General features: G+C 48.3%; 3 protein-coding genes across 5 annotated transcripts in view; 1 reads left to right on the top strand and 2 right to left on the bottom strand.

Annotated features, from left to right (window-relative positions):
* ATP6V0D1 (ATPase H+ transporting V0 subunit d1) overlaps positions 1-5,968 on the bottom strand; it is a 38,024-nt gene extending 32,056 nt beyond the window's left edge. Inside the window, exon 1 of one of the 2 annotated variants that reach the window (XM_027119586.1) lies at positions 5,740-5,968. In XM_027119586.1, the coding sequence (XP_026975387.1) occupies positions 5,740-5,869 (130 nt within the window). In that variant the 5' untranslated portion in view covers positions 5,870-5,968. The remainder of the gene's footprint in view (positions 1-5,739) is intronic. The other variant, XM_027119587.1, reaches the window with a different exon arrangement.
* A 189-nt stretch (positions 5,969-6,157) lies between these two features.
* RIPOR1 (RHO family interacting cell polarization regulator 1) overlaps positions 6,158-26,150 on the top strand; it is a 49,145-nt gene continuing 29,152 nt past the window's right edge. The window contains exons 1-3 of one of the 2 annotated variants that reach the window (XM_027119575.1): positions 6,158-6,547; positions 20,220-20,366; positions 24,115-24,219. The gene's annotated coding sequence lies outside the window, so the exon portion shown is untranslated. Of the gene's footprint in view, positions 6,548-20,219; positions 20,367-23,226; positions 23,906-24,114; positions 24,220-26,150 lie in introns of those variants that run through there. The other variant, XM_027119577.1, reaches the window with a different exon arrangement.
* On the bottom strand, positions 6,554-10,434 carry AGRP (agouti related neuropeptide). Its single transcript, XM_027119588.1, has 3 exons — positions 7,376-10,434; positions 7,126-7,217; positions 6,554-6,926 (listed from the first exon to the last, which is right to left on the bottom strand). The coding sequence occupies exons 1-3, from the start codon at positions 7,503-7,505 to the stop codon at positions 6,744-6,746; spliced, it is 405 nt and encodes a 134-aa protein (XP_026975389.1). The 5' UTR covers positions 7,506-10,434; the 3' UTR covers positions 6,554-6,743.

Genomic DNA, 26,150 nt, shown 5'->3' with positions numbered 1-26,150 from the left:
CTGTGTCTTGTGAAATAATGTTGAAATGCAGAAGGAAATGTTGTAATGAACAAAAGACAAGTGATTCAGAACAGAGAGGGATACAGTGTTCTGAAAGACAACCAGCATATCACACATGGGAGCTCTTCAACCATAGTCCCTGAGCATCTAACTCACTGGCTGAGGAAAACAATCACTAGGGACCACCTAACTCACATGGAAGTTGAGAAGATCACAGGGTTCCTCCTTCTGAATGCTAAGCATATTTCTTTACAACAGGAAGAATATGTACTGAATGGTCCAAGTGTCGGGGGAGCCCCCATTCCAAATTAGGAACTGGCATCTGGTACCCATCAGCTGAGTTACAGCTGCATAACCCAGCAAGCCATAGGCTTCTCTGTATTTTCCAAGTTTCTAAGTAAGAAGGAAGCTAATTCATAGAAAAATCCTAGAAATAATGACCAACTCAGCAACAATGAGAAACCCCTGGACTCAGATTTTGGTCTCTAAATATCATTTTCCTATAAAAAGAATCAGGTCCCCTAAGAGAAACGATGACTCTAGGTCTGGGTCAACAAATGTACAAGATAACATTAGAATATATTGTCATCTCAGTAGTAATGAAGGCTACAGGGTTATATCAAAAACCGTATACAACAGGCAGCCTATTGTATAAGCTCCCACTGGCCAAAGGACAATTTGAGCACTGATAAAGTTAAAAGACTGAAGCACAACAAATATATTAAAATCCATAAGTGTGTTATGATACTAAACAAACAAAAAGAAGAACAAACAAACCTCACGAGTCATCTTTGGAGGATGTTGGAAAACCAACTCATTATTTTGGAAGCTAGTAAATATGGGAAAGAATTAAGCATTTATCCTGCCTCTCCTATACAGACTGTATTTCAGGGTAACCAAGTAGTTGATTACTGGCAATTTCCAGGTATAGAAGTATTCAAGCTAGCAATTGCAGAAGGAAACATAAAACTAAAATATCACCATTTTGCAACCCCTAATGAAATAATGGTTCTAGGCAATAAATGTCAATGGTTCCTATGTCATAAAAAGGGAAACAACTAAAGAGAAACAACTCTCAATAGAAGCACAAATGTCATCTATTAAATATTGTTTAAAAAAAAATAGAACCAGAATCTAATTAGGTCTTTAGATCTAACTATCAATTTACAGGAAAAACAAGGGACAGAGGAACATGTTAAACTATACAGGAGGGATATAATCAGCAAAGTTGAGATGGAAGGAAAATCTATAAATTAAAAGACCCAGCTTCTTCAGGAAATAAAAGGAAAAGTGAGACAGAAAACCTATATACTAAAAGACTTCTGATAGCATCAATCAATTGAAATATATGGATCATAATTGGACCCCGCTTGAAACAAATTGTATTAAAAAATCGTTTGAGACAATCAGACAAATCTAAACATGAAATGGATATTTGATGACATCAAAAACTATTGTTTCTTTTAAAGGAGGACTAATAGGATTGTGGTTGTTAAAAAAAAAATAAATCATGATCTTTTTTAGAAACACCAAAATATTTACAGCTGAAATGATATGCTGTCTGGGATTTACTTCAAAATAATTTGAGAGTGGGGGGATAAATGCAGCTATTACTGAAACAAGATTGATAACAACAAAAGCTGATCACTGTTGTAATTAGGTGATTATTACTTATAGGTTCGGTATACTATTCCCTCTGATTTGTATATGTTTAATGATTTCCATAATAAATAGTTTTAAAGAGAAAAAAGGAAAGGGGAAATTCTGCAGGGCAGGGCCAGAGTCTCACTCATACCTGTATTCCCAGCAGCCAGTCAGACAAATTAATAGCAATGCTTTTAGGCTGAAGCCAAGGTCAAAGCTAAGGGTTCAAGCTCAGAACTATGGTAATACCTGAAATACCTGCCTGGCTCTCTTATGAGGCACAGAGCTGGCACACAGTAGGCCTTCAGGAAGCGTTTTTTGAATGAGCAAACGAAGACTTCAACATCGAATTAGCACGACATATGTTCCTCATGATCTGAAATACATTCACTTAGTCACATCCGACCACCTCAAATTCGGCAGGCCTCTGTGGAAGGTGGTACCCCCTGCCACCACTCTCTCTGCCTCCACACCCAGTGCTGAGGGGCCAGGGGCTTCCTCCCCTGGGCTCAGCCTGATGTTTTTAAACCAAGGGTCTGGGTTCCGAGCAGATTTGTGCTCTTGTCCCCCGCACCCTACCACCCAGGACTCCTTTTGGTCCCTCTGATTGGCCCAACTATTTCTCCTTGGCATGTTGGTCGCTCTGCCCGAAATGTCCCCCACCCCACTCCACCCCATCCCTGGCCTAGCTCTCTGCACAGCTGGCTCCTCATTGTCCACACCTCAGCTCGAATATCCTTCCTCAGCAGGGCCTGAACCAGCCACACTCTCTACAGAAAGTTCCCCTCTGATTCTCTATCATTTCTCCACTGTCCCTTTCACAGGTAACACCCTTAATATGCAATTATATATTTCCTTTGCTTTAAAATAACAATAACTGCAGCTAGCACACTGACTCAGTACTTACCATGTGCCAAGTTCATGCTGTTTTACAGGGATTATCTTGTTTAGCTTTCACAACCACCCCATCAGTAAAGATACGTATCATTTTATTTATTATTATTTCCATTTTACGGATGATGAAACTCAGGACAGAGCAGTTACATGGCCACAGAAACGTGCAGTAGTAAGCCCACATTTGTAACCGCTATGCTACACTGATCTCTTAATGTCTTCTGGCCCCACTGACCTCCACCCCCAGACTATGAGGGTCAAGGGGAACATCATTCAACAAAGTACCTCAGACCCTACTGCTGTGCCTGGCATAAAAGAGGTGCTTTACAAGTATATGTGGAATGAATGAAAACATTCAAAGTAATCCTGTATGATTTCTCTTTGTGTATCTCTGACCCACCTCCTCTTCCCCACAACTCCCTAGCACAGGACCCAACTTCTAGAAGGTACTCAACACATCCAAAACACTCAGAGCTGAAAAGAGCTTTTGTGACCACCTAGCTCTGTTCCCTCAGTTCACCAAGGGCTAGGACTTTCTCCTACTTCTGAGAAGAGACAATCAAGCAAGATGGACAATGGAGGATACATGGACTTCAGCGGTCCTAAGAGGCTGAGTTCTAGCAAAAGAGGTCAGTAGCAGATGCCCTGATGGAGTAGAAGCCAAGAAGGAAGGCTAGGGTGGGGTGGAGCGTCTATATGTACTTCCTGTACCTTGCAGAACAAATAAACACCCTCCACCCAATGTCCTGAGCCTTCAGGAAACTGTTCCACTTCTAAAACATGTTCTTTGGAAACCTCATCATCTCAGGACACACCTACAGATTTCATAGGGACCACAGGCTTCCTTGGTCTCTCCTTCCCACCTCCCGCCCCTCTCCCCCCCCCCTTTCCCTTTTCCCTGGAGATAAGGAAGCAAAAACACCCAGCAACAAAGGGCTGGAGGTCAGGCCTCTGGGGTGACCTTCAGGAGCAGAGAAGGCCTTTCTGTAGAGGACAAGTGGAGTTTCTGGTCAATCCTTCCCGCCTCTGGTTATCTCCAGCCCCTGAAAGTCCTGAGCATCTCCAGCCTAGAGTCCCAAGAATCTCAAACTCTGTGTTGACAGACTTCTAGGAAAGCAGCACAAACAAACACAAGAGCTGCAACTGGATGGAGGGGGACAACATTCTAGCCTAACGTGTCCACAAAGGGGTTCTAAGATGGGATGGTACTGGGTCTGGGCCTTAAAGGGTGGGAATCACTGGGTTTCACGGGAGTAAGAAGGAAGCAGAGAAAATGGCTAGTGCAAATAATACTGAAACGAGCTAACATTTACCTAGCACTTATTCTGTGCTTGGTGCTGAGTTAAGTGTTTTACAAATAATAACTTGTTGACATCTCTCAACCTTGTGAGATAGGTGCTGTTAATGTGTCAGATGATGAACCCAAGACCCAGAGGTGTTAAATAACTTGCCTAAAGTGATTCAGTAATTGGTGCGGCTGGGATTCAAAGTCAGATTTGAAAGTTCAAAGTCCACCACACAATGTGCACCAAAAGCTGGGGGATGGCTTGCATGAAGGAAAGGAACATGTGTGAAAGAGCGAGGGAATCCCTGAATGTCACACTAAAGGGCTGGATGGTGATCCACAAGGGGATCATGTGTGAGCAGTGCTGTAGGAAGAATGGCTTAACATGTTTATGGGGGATGATGGAGGGTCTGCTGGGAAGATGGGAACCCCGTGCCCCCAGAAGCTCTACACGGGTGGGGTAGGAGGGCAGCAGGAATGAGGAAAGCCTAGAAGAGAAACAAGTTTACCAAATGCCAGTTGGTAATCAATGGTGTCCGCATTCAGATTTAAGCAAATAAAGATCTTCCTTCAGTCCCAATCAGTCCACAAAACTCCCATTAAATACCACTGTGTGCCAAGCCCTGCCCTGTGCAGCCTCTCTCTGTTTCTCCTCTGTTTGCCACAGTGAGGACAATGAGGTTGCTGTCAAGTTCCTACAACCCAGCACCCTAAAGTGCTCTCCTCTCCTTCCCCACCTCCACTCTCATAAGGGAGGTGAAAGACTTTTCTTGCACATCTATGTTAAAACCATAATGCCCCCAATTGTATTTGAACTGCAGTAAGTTTTAAAACTTAAAGGTATTTATTTTCACATTACAGATCCAATTTGCAAGGTACATAACTGCTTTTTTAACTGAGCTCACTTTTAACCTCAGTAAGTTTATGATGAGAAAATTTTCTCCAGAAGGCGAGTCATCTGGGCATCTTCCCCCTCCAGCTACCAACCAGGAGGCTAGCAGTACCTCTGTTCGAGGATATCATCTGGAGGTCAGGGATGGGAACTCACAGCCCAGCCACTGTGCCCTTCACTACCACCTGGGGGGCGGCGGTGGGTAGCGGGAGGAGGAAGAGAAGACTGGAATCAGGGAAGTCTCTAATTCAGTAAATCTGATGCTGCGCCTCACAGAGGCAATTCCACTTTGGAGCTGTGTGTCCTGAGAAAAAGTGGAACTCAGCTTCTCACCATTCTTGTGCTAGGAAACCCTGTCTGAACAGGCACCCTCATGGAGCGGGTGGGAATTATTGTCAAATACAGGTGTATGAACTTCCCGACTTTCAGGGCTCTCCCAAACAGGGCCTTCAGAAGACCGCTCAGCCAGTGGATCGGCGATGGGAGGAAACTCTCGCTAAGCTGGCTCAGTAATTCCCCAGAAAGGCTCACTGCGCAGGCCAACGTGAAGACACAATGAGCCCAAAGCCCTTGGTGTATGTGCTGGGAGGGAAAGCCGGGGACTTTTCCGCTTAGCTTCCCTAAGCTTTGCCACGAGACAGCTCTCTGGCTACGTCAGGGTAAAGAGGCTTGTACGAGCACATCTCACACCAGCTAACCACTCCCGAGAGACCCTCTCTTTCAAACTACAATGGTGGGCAGAACGGGGAAGAAGTGGTCCCAGCAGAGGCGAACCACTGCGGTTCTTAAAGCCTTGTTTGCGTTTGGGCCCACACGGAGCCGCAAATGGAGGTATATTCCCTTCCGGCGCACCCGCCATTAGCCCCCGGATTCCCAGCAGGCCTCTCAGGCCCGGATCCGGTTCCCCAACCTCTCAGGCCCTTCGAGAACCCCCAGCTTCCACTCCCAGACCTCAGAACCTTCAGGCCCGCGCCGGCCTCCCTGCCGGCCTTTCGAGGCCCCGCAGCCCGGCCCCGCGGCTCACCCTCGAGCGTCTCGCACTGAACCAGGTTGAGGTAGTCCGTCTGGCTGAGCACCCCGGCCTTCAGGCCGCGCACCAGTCCCTCCAAGTAGCCATTGTCCACGTTGAAGTAAAGCTCCGGGAAGAACGACATGGCTGCGGCGGGGGCGGCTGGACCGGAGGACCCGGACCTGCCGGCACGCAGCACAACTCCAAGATCAGCTGACGCGGCGCCCGCAGCGGGCTGTCAAGCGCATCAGGTGACGCGCAAGCGGCCCACGTGACCACAACGAGGCGGGGCTCTGAGCGGCGCCCGGCTTCCGGGTGGTTTCTCGCGGAACGGTTGCGCAGGTGTGGGCTGGGGACCGCCCACTGGCGCCTGCGCGCTGAGGGGAAGAGGGCCTCCTGCTCTCCGGCGGGAGCGGCTTGGAGTGTCCAAGGCCAAGCGCGTGGTGGCGCCCGTGGCCGCGGGGATTCCATTGGGCCTTCACTCTAGATTTCCCGAGTCTGGTGCACGTGGTGCTGTGGCGGCCAGAGGAGTAAAGATGGGAGTGGGCGGCGCTTCTTATGCTTGGAAATATTCCAGACTGTTGTCAGCCTTCCCCTGAGAGGAACTGAAGTCCGGTGAGGGGAAGGCTTCGCTGCGGGTCACGCGTCGAGTTAACGCAAGCAGGCCCTGGACCCTAATGTTTTGTTAGCCTGCTGGGAGCTACAGCTCCTATGCTGCGTTGTGCCCTCCCTTCCCCTCATTTATTATATAAGATTCTCAAGGGTAGGAGCGCGGCCCTCCTCTGCTTCTCCCAACGACGCCTGGCACTCTAAGAGCATGCAAGTAAGTGACTCATGATGGGATAGCGCAGGCCCTGGGGTAGGGATGTGTGTGTGGTGTCTTGGCTTGGAGACACCTTTGCCCCTGCCATGACCTCCCCCCTCCGACGGTCACGTTCGAAATAACACCACAACCCTGGGGTTGGTCCCATCCTTTATTGTCGCTCCCCTGCCCCAGCCCCGACCCCGACGTCGGCCAACTAGGTGCGGCTGCAAGGGTTCGCGGCAGTACCCAGCTTGCGGCAGTAGCAGAAGGCGTTGAAGAAACGGCAGTAGCACGTGGCACATGGGTCGCAGCATGGTACCTGGTGTCCCAGACAGGACTCATGCAGCCTTACGCAGCGACGCGGGGAGCGCGGCTTGCGTCCTTCCGGATCTAGCACCTGCAGGGGTTGGGTAACATGGGCCTTCAGCGGCAGCTTCAGGGACCTGACCCAATCAAGGGGAGACGTCAGTGGAGCATGGGGAGGGATGGTCTGCAGTGTCACCCCAAGTGAGAGGGTCACCGAAGTGGAGATGGAGGTTGATGCCTGATCCCCCCACCCAGAGATTGTGGCCTCAGCCCTTTTCCTGAGCAGTTACCTCTGCCAAGGCCTTGGCCTCTGCCTCCTGCAGCAGAGCCTCTTCCACCTGTTCTGCCGTTGTCCTCTTCAGTGGGGGCTGCAGGCCCAGGCCTGGGACAGATGATGTGAGAACAGAAACCCCCATGCACAAGACACCCACCTCCCAGGCCTAGGATTGGGAAGGGGGAAAGAGGGCTCATACCAGGCAGAATAGTTCGTGGCCAGAGAGTGTCCAGGCCCCACCCATCCCCACCCCTGCCCACACTGACCTTGGAGCTCTGGGAACAAGGCTTGGTCAGGCCTTCCGATGCCCTCCAGGGGAGCCAAGCCCATCTGGGCCCCCTGCCCGGCGGGCATTGCCAGCAGCAGGGCACAACTCAGCAGCACTGTGGTCAGCATGGCCTGGCTCAGCAGGAAGACCCACCACTTAGTCCCTCTTCATCCCTAGAACACCCTCTAAGTGCCCTATCCCAGACAGAAGACCCCTAGAGAGTAGGAGTCTCTGCCCAACCTGAGGACTTACCTCTGCTTGCTGGATCCTTGCCCCAAGAGTTCCTGGCCACCCCATGCCCTCGGTTTATATGGCAGGGTCTAATGAAGGGCCCACACGTGACTGCTCCCTGCAGCCAGGGCATGAGGGCTCCCCCCCAGAGGGTGGGGGCACAGTTCAGGCCTCTCTCACTGGAACCTGGGCTCTATAAGAGGGGTACCCATCTCCAGTTTGGAGTGAGGTCTCCAGGAACCAATCAAAGTTTGGGAACAAGATAGGATGCCCAGGGCCCCCACATTCATTCCCCAGGACAGGGACCTGGGGAATGGGGATGGGTAGGCTGGAGCCATTAGCAATAACAAGGAAGGCGGCCCTGAACACTTAATTTAATTTGTGGCCCCGGAGATGCTCATTCAGACCCTACGCATGGCATGTTCCCTTTGCTTCCAGGAACTTGGGTCAAGGGCATTGGAGGGGGTGATGGGCCAGTGACCAGAGCGGGGTGGGGTTGGGGTAGAGACCTAGACCCTGGGTTTTTGAGGGGAGAGAGGGGAGGGGAGAAGCCCACTTGGCCAAAAGCAGGCCCTCTGCCTCCATCTCTGGTCCTACCTCTCCTCCCCCTTCTTCCTCCAGGCTTCTCCAAAACCCCAGCCCTGCTCCTGCCCCCGCACCCTTTTCTGCCTGGGGTTCCTGGAAGCCAAGGTGGCCGAACGGACTGTTCCCTGGGTGGACGAGGAGCTTCAAAGTAAAAAGCTTTCAGGCCGCCTGCCTCATTAGTGCTAATGGCTGCTCCTTTCCGCCCTGCGTTGTCAGGACTGTGCCCACGCCTGGTCTCATCAGCACGGGGCAGATGTGAGGACTGCCCTTTCATAGAGATGGTGGGACACACAGGACCCCACCTGCCCCAGCCTTCCCTCACTGGCCCCGCCAAGGGCACTTTATTACACACTTGCCACTTGGGGAAGGGGATGCAGGCTGAGTCAGCTTCCAGGACTCAGTATACAAACAGCTGGCCCAAGACAGCTGGAGGAGGATGTAGAGGCTGTTTGGGCTATTCTGACCAGGGCGAGGCCTGAGGAAGTCCTTCCAGAAAGCAGTTGGAAACCATAGGTTATCATCTGGCAGCTTCTGGCCTGGTGTCAACATAGCAATTGGTCTTGGGGAGAGAGTTGTGTGGAGAGGGGCGCTCTGCAGAGGGTGAGCCTGTGGCAGTCTTCTTCCACAGATGGGCATTGATGTCTATTCTGGGATCAGGCTGGCATTGGACTCGCTTGTGGTTGGCCCAGGGTAACAGTCCTAGGAGCTCAGAGGGTCACCTACTATGGCCCAGGGGAGGAGCAGGGGAGTGAGGGAAAGCCCCTCTGGGGAGGTGGTCCATGGATAATCCAACAAAGGGCCAGTCCCCATTTCTCCCCCGGGAATGGTGCTGGCTGTTTTGGTGACTCTGTCACAAAGCAGACCTGGTGTCAAGGCCTCCCTGGCAACTGACATTAACCTTTGTTTCCCAGAAGCCATAGCTGGGCTCAGTGGCCCACCCCAGGGGTTTCTTATAGTGGTGCAGGGTGAAGGTATCAGGCACCCAGGTGTGCCCCCATCTTGGTTGGGCCACATGGAGCTCAGGAAGGGTAATACATCAAATGTACCTGAGACATTTTCCCCAAATCTTTATGCCCTGGCCCCATCCTTGCAGGTTCTGGCTGAAGAGATGGTGGTAAGGAGCAGGGACTGTGTGAGTATTTTGGCAGGGTGCCCCAGGTGAGGTGAGGCGGGGGCTCTGAGCACCTGGCTGAGCCTGGTCAGCGCTCATGCTAAGGACAGCTCTTCATCTTGGAACGGGGGTGCTCCTGCCAGCTAGGCCCTTAGTGTCTTTGCTCACCTACAGATCAGTGGCTGTCTTCACTTGGGTGTGTGAACACAGGTGTATTGGCCCCATCCATGGACAGCAGGGGCTGCCAAGGTCCCTGATCGGATCCAGTGGGGAAGACAGTCAAGAAAACCAACAACCAAAGTGGAACAGTGGGACTTCCCTGGTGGTTCAGGGAAGGCTCTGCGCTTCCACTGCAGGGGGCATGGGTTCGATCCCTGGTCGGGGAACTAAGATCCCACATCCTGCTCATCGTGGCCAAAAAAACAAAAAGAAAAAAAACACAGTGGAAAGACCAAAGAAATATAAACACTGGATATTTGATGACATTAAGGAATAACTGTTAACTTTTTTAGTTGTGATAATGGTATTGTAGTCATGATTTTTTTTAAAAAAAAAGATTCTTTTAGAGAAAAATGATATATTTACTGATAAAATTATATGAAATATGGTATTTGCCTCAAAATAATCTGAAGTAGGGGGGATAGCAGGAGGTGATATAGATGAAACAGAATTTTTCATGAGCTGGTAATTGTTGAAGCTGGGTGGTGGGTACATGGGCTTCGTTATCCTAATACTGCTACTTTTGTATATGTTTGAAATTTTCCATAATAAAACATTTGTTTATGCCCCTTCCCACCCCACCCAGCTGCCCTCCCATCACCACTGAATTGGCCAAAACACAGCCTATGGGTTTCTTGTTATAACTCTGTATCTCTATCTATATGTCTATCTATGAATTGTAAATCTGTATTTAAAGTTAATTTTCCATTGGTTTATCAAATTTTATTAATCTTTGCCAATAATCAGTCTTTGGCTTGATTCATCAAATTTTGTTACAATTAAGTTTCTGCCTTCCCATCATTTTCTATTTTCCTAGCATTTGTTGATCTTTAAGTTTATCTTTCTTCCCTTTTTTCTTTTTTGGCGGTACGCGGGCCTCTCACTCCCATTGCGGAGCACAGGCTCCGGACACGCAGGCTCAGCGGATATGGCTCACGGGCACAGCCGCTCCGCGGCATGTGGGATCCTCCCAGACCGGGGCACGAACCCGTGTCCCCTTCATCGGCAGGCGGACTCTCAACCACTGTGCCGCCAGGGAAGCCCTTCCCTTTTTTAAAAAAAAGAAATTTATTTATTTTGGGCTGCGTTGGGTCTTCGTTGCTGCCTGTGGGCTTTCTCTAGTTGAGGTGAGTGGGGGCTTCTCTTCACTGCGGTGCACGGGTTTCTCACTGCGGTGGCCTCTCCTGTTGCGGAGCACGGGCTCTAGGTGCGCGGGCTTCAGAAGTTGTGGCGCGCAGGCTCAGTAGTTGTGGCACACGGGCTTAGTTGCTCCACGGCATGTGGGATCTTCCTGGACTAGGGATTGAACCCGTGTTCCCTGCATTGGCAGGCGGATTCTTAACCACTGCACCACCAGAGAAGTCCCTATCTCTCTTCCTGATGAACACTTGCCTACACCTAGTAGTCTATAAAAGGTTCCTCAGGACCCCTTTCCATTTGCTGAGTACAAACACTGCGTGAGTGATTTTTTGGTTCTGAAACTGGCCTGATGTTCCCAGGACAATGCTTTTTGGCAGAAAGACCTTCACAAATGTGCGGCATGTTCTGGGTGGAGGATTTGGCAGACCTGGGAGGATGCAAAGCCTACTTCGTAAGGCTGAGGTTGGACCCCAAGCATAGGGACCCTGACTTCAAGGAGGAGAAGGGGGCGAGTGTGGATGCTCTGTGCCAAAGATCAAGTGTGGGGACAAGGAGGGATGCTTGATCCCTACCCCTCCTCCTCTTTTTCCTCCAGCAAGGTAGTTCTCACCCAAGGGTGCTGTTCCTGCTTTGTCCCACAGGGGGAAGCAGAGCACCCACTGGCTCTCCTAATCCAGCTTCATCCTTTTTTAAAAAAAACATATTTTTATTTAAATTTATTTATTTATTAATTTATTTTTGGCAGCATTGGGTCTTCGTTGCCGCGCGCGGGCTTTTCTCTAGTTGCAGTGAGCGGGGGCTGCTCTTCATTGCGGTGCTCAGGCTTCTCATTGCAGTGGCTTCTCGCATGGACTCTAGGCTCGTGGGCTTCAGTAGTTGTGGCACGCGGGCTCAGTAGCTGTGGCTTGAGGGCTCTAGAGCGCAGGCTCAGTAGTTGTGGCGCACGGGCTTAGCTGCTCCGCGGCATGTGGGATCTTCTCGGACCAGGGCTCGAACCTGTGTCTCCTGCATTGGCAGGTGGATTCTTAACCACTGCACCACGAGGGAAGCCCTAGCTTCATTCTGATAGGTGGATCCTCACCCAGCACGCTGTCCCTGGCGCCATGGTTCATCTGTAGGACTTCCAAAAGCCAGAGGGTGCTTGGAGAGGTGCGGCCCCCTCATTAATCCAGGGAGGGGAGCAGGATGGAAGGGGGTTGTCCCAGGCTGGTGTATATATACATATATATATGTGTATATATATATATATATTTTTTTTAACATCTTTATTAGAGTATAATTGCTTTACAATGGTGTGTTACTTTCTGCTTTATAACAAAGTGAATCAGTTATACATATACATATGTTCCCATATCTATATTTTTTTTGATTGAATATAGTTGACTCAGAATGTTGTGTTAGCTTCTGGTGTACAGCAAAGTGATTCAGTTATACATATATATGTTCTTTTTCATATTATTTTCCATTATGGTTCATTACAGGATATTGAATATAGTTCCCTGTGCTATATAATAGGACCTTGTTGTTTATCCATTCTATGTATAATAGTTTGCATCTGCTAGTCCCAACCTCCCAATCAGCCCTCCCCCTCCCCCCCTTGGCAACTACAAGTCTGTTCTCTATGTCTGGGAGTCTGTTTTTGTTTCATAGATAAGTTCATTTGTGTCATATTTTAGATTCCACATACAAGCGATATCATATGGTATTTGTCTTTCTCTTTCTGACTTACTTTGCTTAGTATGATAATCTCTAGATCCATCCATGTAGCTGCAAATGGCATTATTTCATTCTTTTCATGGCTGAGTAATATTCCATTGTGTGTGTGTGTATATATATATATATATATATACACACACACACACACACACACCACATCTTTAACCATTCATCTGTCAATGGACATTTAGGTTGTTTCCATGTCTTGATTATTGTGAATAGTGCTGCTATGAACATAGGGGTGCTTGTATCTTTTCGAATTATAGTTTTGTCCAGATATATGCCCAGTAGTGGGATTCCGGATCACATGGCAACTCTATTTTTAGTTTTTTGAGGAACCTCCATACTGTTCTCCATAGTGGCTGCACCAATTTACTTTCCCACCAACAGCATAGGAGGGTTCCCTTTTCTCCACACCCTCTCCAGCATTTGTTATTTGCAGACTTTTTTTAAAAAATAAATTTATTTATTTTATTTATTTATTTTTGGCTGCGTTGGGTCTTCGTTGCTGTGCACGGGCTTTCTCTAGTTGCAGCGAGTGGAGGCTACTCTTCGTTGTGGTGCGCGGGCTTCAGTAGTTGCGGCTCGTGGGCTCGGTAGTTGTGGCTCGCGGGCTCTAGAGCGCAGGCTCAGTAGTTGTGGCACACGGGTTTAGTTGCTCCGCGGCATGTGGGATCTTTCCGGACCAGGGCTTGAACCTGTGTCCCCTGCATTGGCAGGAGGATTCTTAACCACTGCACCACCAGGGAAGTCCCTGCAGACTTTTTAATGATGGCCATTCTGACCAGTGTGAGGTGGTACCTCACTGTAGTTTTGATTTGCATTTCTCTAATAATTAGCAATGCTGAGCATCTTTTCATGTGCATATTGGCCACCTGTATGTCTTCTTGGGAGAAAAGTCTATTTAGGTCTTCCAGGCTGGTGTCTCTTAAGCCCTCAGCTGGAGGGGGTCCCACTGTGATCAGGACCCCCTAGGTGGGAGAGTCATGTTTGTTGCATGAATGCCAGTGCTTGCCATTCTCCCATTCATTTGAGAACTATTTGAGCACATGCTGCATGACGAGCACTATGCCAAGGGCTCTATACTTCACGGTTTGGTCAGAGGCCGTGGCGACCTGAAGCTCCTGATTTCTGGGGTCAGCCAGGCTTCATGGGCTTGTCTGTTGCCAATGAAAGGGTAGGCTGGGGTCAAGCCAGGGAGAGCAGAGCATGGTTCAGGGCCAGCTGGTGGATGGAACAGCCCTTCCCCTGACTGTAAGGGGGCTCAGGCCCAGAGACACTCCTTCCCCCTCGGGCCTTGCTCTAACTCCCTCTTCCTCTCCCCCCACAGGCCTCCCCTTCAGTGCTGGTAATGGGCCCTTTATTGGGGTCCCCAGAACACCTGAGCTGTGGCTGGAGCGCTCAGATGAAATTTCACAAAAGGGACAGGGAAAACAAATAGGCCCAGCCAATCTGACTCATAGGATGTGACTTGCAGTTTGGATTCATGGGCCCCTCCAAGGTGGCAAAGGCCATCCTAAACGCCAACTTCAACCCATTCTAAAGACATCTACAACCCCTAGTGTCCAAATCTTCAGACATCCAGAGAGGTAACCAGTCCCTCCTCCTGCCTGCCAGGTCCTACTTTTCTGGGTGAAATCTTCAGTTTCTGGAGGTGTTGCAGGACCCTACCTTCTGCCACAGGGTATCCATGCCTTAACATGTCCAAAGCAGGACATCAGCACCCACACTCACAGGAAACCCACCAAAGTGGTGCAGAGCTTGTTCCATTCCAAGTGATAAGAGGACTCTTGGGTATAACAGAATTTCTGGGGAGTGAAATTGAGTCCCCAGCAACCCTCCACAGAGGCATGGCACTGTTGGGCTAGGGAGAGGCACTTGGGATGTCCCCTAAATTGTTTCTAATCCATCCCCATAGAATGGAGCAACCTGACTTCGTGAGGACGTTCAGTGGCTCAGCTGGAGCCCCAGGAACAAAGGTGTTTGCACAACAAGAACCACTGGACTGTCTGGAAATGACTCTCAACCTAGAAACTGCTCTTCCTGCTAAAGACCCAGGAGTTCTCAACCTGCTCATCCCTGCCACTCATGTTCTGTGCAAGTAAGAAGAGAGGCTACAGGAACTCTGGACATAGGCAAAAAGGTACAGCCTAGGACTCCCCTGGTGGCGCAGTGGTTAAGAATCTGCCTGCCAATGCAGGGCACACGGGTTTGAGCCCTGGTCCAGAAAGATTCCACATGCCGCGGAACAACTAAACCCATGCAGCACAACTACTGAGCCTGCGCTCTAGAGCCCACGAGCCACAACTACTGAAGCCCACGCGCCTAGAGCCCGTGCTCAGCAACAAGAGAAGCCACCGCAATGAGAAGCCCGCGCACCGCAACGAAGAGTAGCCCCCACTTGCCGTAACTAGAGAAAGCCCGTGTGCAGCAACGAAGACCCAATGCAGCCAAATAAATAAATAAAAAGATACAGCCTAGGGTAATCGGCACAGAGGTGAGATAAGGCGGTACCTGGCTTGACAGGTTCAAGGTGAGCTGAAGGTCAGCTCAAGAAAGGAGAGAGGGCTTCCCTGGTGGCGCAGTGGTTGAGAATCTGCCTGCCAATGCAGGGGACACGGGTTCGAGCCCTGGTCTGGGAGGATCCCACATGCCGCGGAGCGACTGGGCCCGTGAGCCACAACTACTGAGCCTGCGCGTCTGGAGCCTGTGCTCCGCAACAAGAGAGGCCGTGATAGTGAGAGGCCCACGCACCGCGATGAAGAGAGGCCCCCACTTGCCGCAACTGGAGAAAGCCCTCGCACAGAAACGAAGACCCAACACAGCCATAAATAAATAAATAAAATTAAAAAAAAAAAAAAAAAGAAAGAAAGAAAGGAGAGAGAGCTGCAGCTGCTCCCAGAGTTCTCTGGACTCACTCCTTTCTGTTTTTACCCCTCCTCATCTCCTATGCCTCCAGCTACAAAGAAGGTCTAGGAGGTGGAGGTATGGGAGCTGGGAGGGGAATGAGTCCTGTGGGGGAGCCATCATCTGGGGGTGTTGGATGGAAAGGATAACCTTCCAGCTTAAACCAGTCCCCCTGGGCGCAGTTCTCACCCAGGAACCAAGCCTTTGCCCATATGGGAGAAAGAACTCATAGGGTGGCCCCTGCCAGCAACCCCACTTTTGCCCCTGTAGGCCCTGCATAAACTATCTCCACAAAGCCCTGGGTAGGAGTCCTCCTCCCCAACTCTAGCCAAAGCCAGACTTTGTGTCAGGATCTGTCATAGAGGTAAGTTTTCCTCTCTGCCTCATCCCTTTACCTGCTACAAGTTTACCCAGTGCCCCATAGCAAGACTCCCAGTCCATATATTTAACTCTCAGTAGAACATGTAACTAAACATTATCATCCCCGTTTTACAGATCAGAAAGCTTTAAGTGACTTAGCTTTGATTACTCAGCTAAAGAGGGGTTGGCCTGCTTTCCCTCCTTCCTCGCACGGCCCAGGGTTTGTTTTAGAGCTGGAGAAGAGGCATGGTTGGTGGGGGGGGGGGGCACGCGTGCGTGCGCCTCGGGGACAGGGCTCAGCCCTAACGTGTCTTCCCACACACACCTCCTGCCTGTGGGAATCTTTCACCCACCCACAGAGCTCCCAGGGGTACAAAGACAAAATTAAGCAGCTGCTCCAGTGGGCTCAGTTGGCTGGTAGAGCTGTGCTGAGTGTCCTTATGCTTGTGGCCACATTTCTAAGTAGCCCATGAATCAAAGGAGAAATCACAAAGGAAACTAGAAATGTTTCAAACTGAATGATAATGAAATACATCAAAACTTAATGGGAGGGCTTCCCTGGTGGCGCAGGGGTTGAGAGTCCGCCTGCCGATGCAGGGGACACGGGTTCGTGCCCCGGACTGGGAAGATCCCACATGCCGCGGAGCGGCTGGGCCCATGAGCCATGGCCGCTGAGCATGCGCGTCCGGAGCCTGTGCTCCGCAACGGGAGAGGCCACAACAGTGAGAGGCCCGCGTACTGCAAAAAAAAAAAAAAAAAAAAACTTAATGGCATGCAGCTAAAGCAATGCATATTTAAGTGGATATATTAGAAAAGAAAAATGGTTGAAAATTAACTACGTAAGATTCTTCAAGTGGGGTGAAAACATTTTCAATAAACAGAGTGGGAGCAAGTGACTGTTTTACCTGTACTTTGCAGCCTTCACAAAAATTAATTTGAGATGGATCATCAACATAATTGTGAAGGCAAAACAAATAAAGATTCTAGGAAAAAAAACAATATCTTAAAAAACAAAACAAAACAAAACAATATCTTTATAACCTTGGAGTAGGTAAAGATTTCTTAAATAAGACAAAGTGCTAACCATCAAAGACTGATAAATTTGACTTCATTAAAACTAAGAACTTGGACTTCCCTGGTGGCGCAGTGGTTAAGAATCCACCTGCCAATGCAGGGGACACGGGTTCAAGCCCTGGTCTGGGAAGATCCCACATGCCGCGGAGCAGCTAAGCCCGTGCACTACAACTACTGAAGCCCATGCTACCCAGAGCCTGTGCGCCGCAACTACTGAGCCTGCAGGCCTAGAGCCCATGCTCTGCAACAAGAAAAGCTACCGCAGTGAGAAGCCCGCACACCACGATGAAGAGTAGCCCCTGCTTGCCACAACTAGAGAAAGCCTGCACGCAGCAACAAAGACCCAATGCAGCCAAATAAATAAATAAATAAAAATTTTAAAAAAAGAACAAAACCAAGAACTTCTGGGAATTCCCTGGCGGTCCAGTGGTTAGGACTCAGTGCTCTCACTGCTGGGGCCCCAGGTTCCATCCCTTGGTGGGAGAACTAAGATCCTACAAGCTGCAGGGCCAAAAACACCCAAAACAAACAAACAACTAAGAACTTCTGGTCATTAATTAAAGATAATTAAGAAAGTGAAAAGCCACAAACTGGGAAAAGAACATTACAATGCATAGACTCAAAAAATGACTCATGCAGAATTACATAGTCATTAAGGAAAAAGGACTTGAACAGACCCGTCACAAAAAAGGATTTCCCAATGGCCAATAAGCATGTGGAAAGGTGCTCAATGTCACTAGAGAAATTTAATTCATAGAGAAATGGGAGTTAAAACCACAATGAGATACTACTATACGCTGACTAGAATGACTAAAAGGTTGACAGTACCAAGTGTTGGCGAGGATATGAAGTAACTAGAACTACTATACACAGACTAGATTGACTAAAAGATTGACAATACCAAGTGTTGGTGAGGATATGAAGTAAGTAGAACCGGTAAGAGGTAAAAAGAAAACTGTGGGGACTTTCCTGGTGGCGCAATGGCTAAGAGTCTGCCTGCCAATGCAGGGGACACAGGTTCAAGCCCTGGTCCGGGAAGATCCCACATGCTGTGGAGCAGCTAAGCCCGTGTGCCACAACTACTGAGCCTGTGCTCTAGAGCCCGCGAGCCACAACTACTGAGCCCATGTGCCACAACTACTGAAGCCCGCGTGCCTAGAGCCCATGCTCTGCAACAAGAGAAGCCACCACAATGAGAAGCCTGTCTGCCACGACGAAGAGTAGCCCCCGTTCACTGCAACTAGAGAAAGCCCATGTACAGCGATGAAGACCCAATGCAGCCAAAACTAAATAAATTTTTATTAAAAAAAAAAACCGTGGTACAGCACAGGGAATATAGCCAATATTTTATAATAACTTTTTTTTAATATTTATTTATTTTTTGGCTGTGTCACGTCTTAGTTGCGGCATGTGGACTCTTAGCTGCGGCATGTGGGATCTAGTTCCCCAGTCAAGGATCGAACCCAGGCCCCCTGCATTGGGAGCATGGAGTCCTTCCTACTGGGCCACTAGAGAAGTCCCTATAATAACTTTAAATGGAGTATATTCTGTAAAAGTATTGAATCACCATGTTGTGTACCTGAAACTAATATAACATTGTAAATCAACTATACTTTTATTTTTAAAAATCTCCTATAAGCCACTCCTGACCTGTGGGAATATAAACTGCCTGTGACAAGTACTAAACTCTTGATAAATATGTTATTATAGGTTGCAAGTTGAGTTTTCTGAGCATGGAGCTAGCTACTGGGAAGGCTTAGTAGGGCATGCATGGATACTAATTCCCCTAGCCAGTGTTGCTGGTCTGTATTGTATAGTATTATCTATCAATACATGTATACGTTTACAGGATACCATTAGAATTCACTGTATCTCCAACCTTTCAATTAATGTATTTTGGTTAGTAGTGATCTTAATACCTTAATTCAAAAGGAATCAGCAGAATCACTGTTGGGTAATTATAACTCCAACACCAAACTTTCTCAATCATTCCGTTAAAAAATCTCAGAGGAGCTTCCCTGGTGGCGCAGTGGTTGAGAGTCCGCCTGCCGATGTAGGGGACACGGTTTCGTTCCCGGTCCGGGAATATCCCACATGCCGCGGAGCGGCTGCGCCCGTGAGCCATGGCCACTGAGCCTGCGCATCCGGAGCCTGTGCTCCGCAACGGGAGAGGCCAGGACAGTGAGAGGCCCGCGTACCGCAAAAAAAAAAAAAAAAAAAAAAAAAAAAAAAAAAAAAAAAAAAAAAAGGTCCACATCAAAAAAAAATCTTTAAAAATAAAATAAAATAACATTTCCAGCACTGCAGAAGTCTTCCCAATTCCCCTCACTCAGTCAATAATGCCCCCAGAGTTAACCACTGTTCAGAGCTCCATCACCATTTATTACAGTTTTGTCTGGTTTTGAACATCATGTAAATGGAATCATACCATATTCACTCTTCTGTGGCTTGCACCTTTCAATGGCATTGAAAATGGTCGTTTCCTCAGCTTGCTATCAGGATATGTGTTTGTCTTGTCTCTTGTGACACTTGTTTTCTTCCCTGTCCTTGGGGGTGTCTTCAAGCTGTTGACTTCTGGGATTTGCAGATTTCACAATGTGATACTACTTATTTTTTTGTCTGTAGGTTATTTCTCCAGGGGCAAAGAAAATAATTTCCTAAAATCCATATGAATGTAAAGAAAAGCAGTTTGTTATTGGTTGTTGGTGGTTTTTTTTATAATGCAAAATAAAAATAGTAAAAAGAAAAAAATGGTATCAATGAGATGACAGCAGTTGTAATGAACAGAAAGCTCGATTCAAACTGTCTTAAATTATAAACACAGTTTATTGGCTCATTTAATTGAACAGTCCTGAAGTAGGGCTGGTTTTAGATGAAGTTTGATACAATGCCTTTTGATTTTATAAGGAGTTGATGGGGCAGACACAGCTGGTTGCCTTCCTAATACCTATTCCCCCCTCCTCCAAAAAAGAAGGCCATTTTTGTTTGGGGAAGTGCCTAGTTAAACAGACTAACTTTCTCAGATTCCCTAAGAGTTCATGGTGTCCCTGGGATACATTGTGACCCACAAGACTTACGTTGAGGGCTTCTGGGAAAGTTGCTTCTCTGGCAGAGGTGTCTCCCTTTTCTGCTTCTTTTCCCTTCAACTTCCTACTGAGAATGTGAGTATAACGCTTACAGCTGTAGCCGCCAACTTGTGACCGTAAGGCAATGAGGCAACAACCTTGAGAATGGACTAGCTTGCTAAAGATGGTGGACAAGAGAAGCAGAGCATGCCTCCGCAACATTGTAAAGCAGTGGCACCAACCCTGGTCTGCCCACCTCCTGATATCTTATTGCATGAGACAAACATGAAACAAATATTTGTTTAAGCTACTGTTAAGCTTTTCTTTTACTTGAGACTAACCGCATTCCCCACTGATATCTTCAGTTTCTTTACATCTCTTGTGTACATCTCTTGTGGTAAATGCTTCATTCTAAGGCTTGTTTCCCTTTGTAGACACAAACTGGCTTCCAGCAGCCTCAGAAGCCTCCTGCTTCCTCGCTTGCATCCTACAGGAGAGATCTTTATCCTAGAATTCACTGGTCCTGGTTCTGAAAATCCTGCTGGCATCTACTGCTGGAGTCTGTGGCTAGAGAACTCACGGTGAGTTCCTCTGATCTGGGCAGGCCTGTTGGTCCTCCCTTGACCCCAGCTGAGCCCTTACAGACCCTGAGCATCCCTAAGATCAGCCTGTGAGTGACAAATGTCCTGACCTCCAGAGGCCTTGCCTCGTCTGTGGCCTTGGAGGTAGAGTATCACAAGGGACAGCACCTTCTGCCAAGGTCAGGGCCAAAAATCTGCCCTTGTAAGCCAGGTTTGGCTTTTGGCTTGGGCAGGTGTTGACTCTGGGCAAATTGCCAGCCCAGAAAAGAATGATTTTGGGTGTGAGATCTCATTCTTCCTCAGCACAGCCTTGAAAGCATGTGCTCAGGGTGTTCTGTTGCTAAGATAGCAGTTGGGCTGTGTTCAGATGGTGCAGAGAGAGCTTAAACTGCAGAGGGTCTGGGTATCGTAACAGTCTTGTCTGAGGTCACAAAGTTTGTAAGTGGTGGAGCTGAGTCAAACTGAGAAGTGTGACATTCCACCGAAACCCCTCGCAACCAACCATGATGCTAAGACACAATGACACTTAGGGTCATATATATATTTTTGTTTGTTTGTTTGTTTATTTTTTAACTTGACTTTAAAAATATATATTTATTTATTTATTTTGGCTGCGCCAGGTCTTAGTTGCAGCACGTGGGATCTTCTTTTTTTTTAGTTGTGGCATGCGGACTTTTTAGTTGCAGCATGCGCAGTTGTGACAAGCAGGATTTAGTTCCCCAACCAGGGATCAAACCCAGGCCCCCTATATTGGGAGCATGGAGTCTTACCCACTGGACTACCTGGGAAGTCCCTATATATATTTTTAATACAGACCTCCTTTGATTGCATTGTAAGTACACAGGAATATTCTTCAGTTCCACAAAGAAATGTGCCTTCTCCCATTTTCCCTGAAGCGCATGACTCTTTGACCTCTCTTTTATTGTTATACTTATTTTGGAGACATGGGTACAGAGAAATAGTTCTCAACTTCAGCGTTGGCAATGGTTCAGGAGTAAGACTAAAAGCCACACACATACTCAATACTGGGGAGGTGTGGGGCGTGCTTGGCCTGAAAGGGGAAGCCATGGACACCAGGTGGAGATGTAGCCCCAGTGTTGCCAGAGCTTCAGATGTTTCAAGAAAAGCCAGAAAACTGAATTTTTATATGTTGCTTCAATGCTGGCTCAAAAAAAGCATTGTGCAGGTTCTCAAGTTCTCACTTCCAGTGTAACGGGAGAGAATTTTTGTCCTGGCAGTGGTTCTTTCTAGCCTTGAAGTGCTGTGAGAACAGCAGTCAAGATTTCCTTCTTCCTGCACCACTGGTAGGAGGAAGGAAATACCACCTGGAGGAGGTGGTATTGGTATTTAAAGAGGGTTCCTAAAGGTGGATGGAGCGTTCTGAAAGGAATAAGGTAGGGAGTGACCTCAGTGCAGCTTTTGCCCAGTTGTTCATCACAGGAATGCTACTGGGCCCTGCAGTTTCCAGCATCACAACCCCCTGTCCCCCACTTGTCCACACCCTCAGCTTCCAGGTTCCAGCCTCGAGGGGTTCAGCCCACGTCTGCCCTTCAGTTTTCTTCTTCCTGGGAACCAAGGAACAAGGTGTCCTCCCATGGCCTCCCAGTGAACTGGGCTGGGGCCTGCTCCCTGGGGTTGGCAAAGGGAACCACTAGCTCTTGGGGCCTTCCCCTTGAACTCAGAAGGTAAGGCAGCAGAAAGAAGGGAGGAGGGCCTGAGGATTCCCCACTGGGTGAGAGTCACCCTCCCCAGGCCATGCCTACTTTTCAGAAAGGGTAAGCCAACTAGGCTGGCTGCCTAGACCCCATACTTAGGTGGGCGAGGTATGGGGGGCAGCTACCTTCTATCTTGTGAACTACATCATCATCCAGTTTCAACATCATAAATAGCACAGCAGCCTCATCTTATGGGCCCCCTGATGTGATGCAATAATCACCAATATAATATTCTTACCAAAATTGTTTAACGTGAATCTAATCTTGAGGAAGCAGTCAGGTAAATCCAGAATATGGTGCTAACAGGGAACTATATCCAATCTCCTGGGATAAACCATAATGGAAAAGAATATTAAAAAAAAAGAATGTGTCTATGTATGTAAAACTGAGTCACTTTGCTGTACAGCAGAGATTGGCACAGCACTGTAAATCAACTGCACTTCAATAAAAAAGATAATAATAAAATATGGAAACAGAATGAGGTGCTAAAACTGGCCTGAACTCTTACAAAAAGTAATCAGACAAAAAGGCTGAGTATGGGGCAGAGAATACTCTTCTATATTAAAAGAGACTAAAAAGACCTAACAACCAAACATGTGAACCTGGCCTCCTGAACTGAAATAAAAATGCTGTAAAGGCATTCTTGAGACCAGTAGGGATGACACGACTGAATGGCTGCTTATTTCCTTGGATGTGATGTGGTGCTCTAATGGTGTAGAGTGGGGTCTCTCAGCCTCAACACTTTGGAGACAGATAATTCTCTCTTCTGGGACTTTAGCAGCATTTCTGGCCCCTGCCCTCTAGGTGTCAGGAGCACCGCAACAAGTCGAAAAGTCAGAGATGGTTGAGAATTAGCAATGAAGGTTGCATCACATCATGAATTTACTAAAGAAACACCTTAAAATGGTTAAATGGTGAATTTTATCTTACGTGAATTTTTTCTCAATAAAAACTGTAATTTAAAAAATGTCAGGCTTCCCTGGTGGCGCAGTGGTTTAGAGTCCGCCTGCCGATGCCGGGGACACGGGTTCGTGCCCCGGTCCGGGAAAATCCCACATGCCGCGGAGCGGCTGGGCCCGTGAGCCATGGCCACTGAGCCTGCGCGTCTGGAGCCTGTGCTCCGCAACGGGAGAGGCCAAACAGTGAGAGGCCCACGTACCACACAAAAAAAAAAAAAAAAAAAAAGTCTCCGTTTGACATTGTCAAATAATCCCTGGGGGACAAAATCACCCCAAGTGAAACCACTGGTGCAGAGAGTACACTGCTGGGTGGGAAGGTTGGTGGGAGGGAGTGGGGCGGGAGAGGGAATGCAGGCCAAAGGATTGGGGAGGGAGATGTCTTGTTTGTAACTTACTTTCAAAGAGCAAATGTGGTAAAATGTTAACCGTTAGTGACACTAGGTGACAGGTGTGTGGGTTGTTCATTTGACTATTCTGTCAGCTTTCTATAGACTAATTTTTTTTCAAAACCAAAAGAAAAGAATTCAATTTGAAATTGTCTGTTTACAACATCCCAGCGGACCCATGACAGGTGCCAACTGTGCAGCCTCCCTTCAGGTACCGTTATCGGAAGTCCCTACATTGGTTGAGTTGCTCACATTCTTCTTGCTCCGAGGGACGACTTTCCTTACCTCACACACCTCTCTCTCTGCTCTCTCTCTCTGTCTTGCTCCCTTGCTTCCTCTCTCTGTCCCTCTTGCCCTATGTCACTCTAAGACTCCCTGAATATTTTGGCCCGTGCTGCACACCATGGAGAGAAAAGCATCCTATGAACCGTCATACACTCAGACTGGTGCTGATGATACGCTCTGTCAATTCCTTTGTGGTGAGTATTCTCTCCTGTGGTAGCTTTAAAACACGGTCACAAAACTCTTTAGCACTTGTTCCATTTAGAGACAGGGGTCTATGACCCCTCTCCTTGAATATGGACTCTGCAACTACTTAACCAATAAAATATGGTGGAAGTGACACTGTACTAGTTCCCAGATCTAGGCCTTAGAAAACTAGCATCTGCCATTTTCTGTCTCCTTTGAGATACTGCTCTTGGAACCCAGCTGTCACGCTGTGAGGAAGCCCCAGCCACCCTGTGGAGAGGCACATGTGGAGAGAAGCAGCATACAGCACCAACTTGAAAGCCATGTGAGTGAGTTATCTTGGAAGTGGATTCTCCTACTCCAGCTGTGTGTGTTAGGGGTTAGGGGTGCGGGGTGCAGAGCTGAGCTGTGCCTGCTGAGCTCTGCTCATTTTGTAGATTCGTGAGCAAACTACATGGCTGCTGTGTTTCTAAGTCACTAATTTTTGGAGTGGTTTGTTTGCAGTGATAGATAACTGATGCATCCCCTACTGGGGGGAAGGGCTTGAAAGGCAGGAAGTGGGCCAGCCCTCTAGCCCCATAGCTAGGACCTAGGTCAGCACTTGTTCCTTCAACAAGTTTTTTTTTTTTTTCTTTTTTTTTTTTTCGGTATGTGGGCCTCTCACTGTTGTGGCCTCTCCCATTGCGGAGCACAGGCTCCGGACGCGCAGGCTCAGCGGCCATGGCTCACGGGCCCAGCCGCTCCGCGGCACGTGGGATCCTCCTGGACTGGGGCACGAACCCGTGTCCCCTGCATCGGCAGGCGGACTCTCAACCCCTGCGCCACCAGGGAAGCCCCAACAAGTATTTATTGAGTAGTCACCAAGTGCTAGACACTATACCAGGGATTGAGGAGTTAGCAGTGAATGAGGTGGACCTACCCTGCCTGGGGGGCACAGCTCAGGCACAGTAATGAGACAACTATAGCCTCAGCTTGAGAAAGGGTGAGGGAGAACTGTCTTCCTGGGGGAGAGTATTTCTAAGCTGAGACCTGACTCAGGAAAAGGAGTCACCCATGCAGAGAAGCAAGGAAAGGGCAGATGGAACACCATGTGCCAGTTCTGGGTAAGGTTGCCAGATTTGGCAAATAAAAAAAAAATAAAATTAACACCCAGTTAAATTTGAACTTCAGATAAACAATGAATACTTTTTTAGTATATACATATACCCCGTGCAATATTGGGGACATTCTTTTTTTTTTTTTTCTCTCTTTTTTGCGGTATGCAGGCCTCTCATTGCTGTGGCCTCTCCCGTTGCAGAGCACAGGCTCCGGACTCGCAGGCCCAGCGGCCATGGCTCACAGGCCCAGCCGCTCCATGGCATGTGGGATCCTCCTGGACCGGGGCACGAACCCACGTCCCCTGCATCGGCAGGTGGACCCTCAACCACTGCGCCACCAGGGAAGCCCGGGGACATTCTTATACTAAAAAGTTATTCATTATTTATTTGAAATTCAAGTTTAACTGGGAGTCGAGGTATTTTATCTGGCAACCCTAGTTCTAGAGCAAAAAAAGACAGAGGAGAAAAAGAAACTCTTGATTTCAAGGGACCGTTCAGGAAGCCAGATGTAGCACACAGACAAACAAGGCCTGGCATGAGAGGTAAAGTTGAGCAGGAGCAAGGTCAGAAAAGGTCAGCTTGGGACTTCCCTGGTGGCGCAGTGGTTTAGAATCTGCCTGCCAATGCAGGGGACACGGGTTCAAGCCCTGGTCCGGGAAGATCCCACATGCCACGGAGCAACTAAGCCCGTGCGCCACAACTACTGAGCCTGCGCTCTAAAGCCTGCGAGCTACAACTACTGAGCCCACGTGCCACAACTACTGAAACCCACGTGCCTAGAGCCCATGCTCTGCAACAAAGAGAAGCCAACATAATGAGAAGCCCACGCACCGCATCGAAGAGTAGCCCCCGCTCACTGCAATTAGAGAAAGCCTGTGTGCAGTAACGAAAACCCAACGCAGCCAAAAATAAATAAATAAATATTTTTTAAAAATAAAGAAAAATGGACCTTGCCAAGGTCCATTTTGAGTTTCACCCTGAAGCAGTGGGGAGCCATGGGAGGGTTTGCAGCAGGGGAGTGACAGATAGTTTTGTGTTTTAGATATTCCGGGCTACCATGTGAGAGGGATAGGAGCCTGTAGGCAGGGAAACCAGGAGGAGTCTCTTGCCCTGCAGTGCTCATACTCTGCATTGTTACCACAAAGCCATGAGAATGTTG

The sequence above is a fragment of the Aethalodelphis obliquidens genome, unplaced genomic scaffold (assembly GCF_003676395.1).
Source record: "Aethalodelphis obliquidens isolate GAN/ISIS:26980383/991018 unplaced genomic scaffold, ASM367639v1 scaffold20, whole genome shotgun sequence".
Lineage (NCBI taxonomy): Eukaryota > Metazoa > Chordata > Mammalia > Artiodactyla > Delphinidae > Aethalodelphis > Aethalodelphis obliquidens.
The sequence above is the reverse complement of the archived record's forward strand: the minus strand, read 5'-3'. Positions and strand labels throughout refer to the sequence as shown.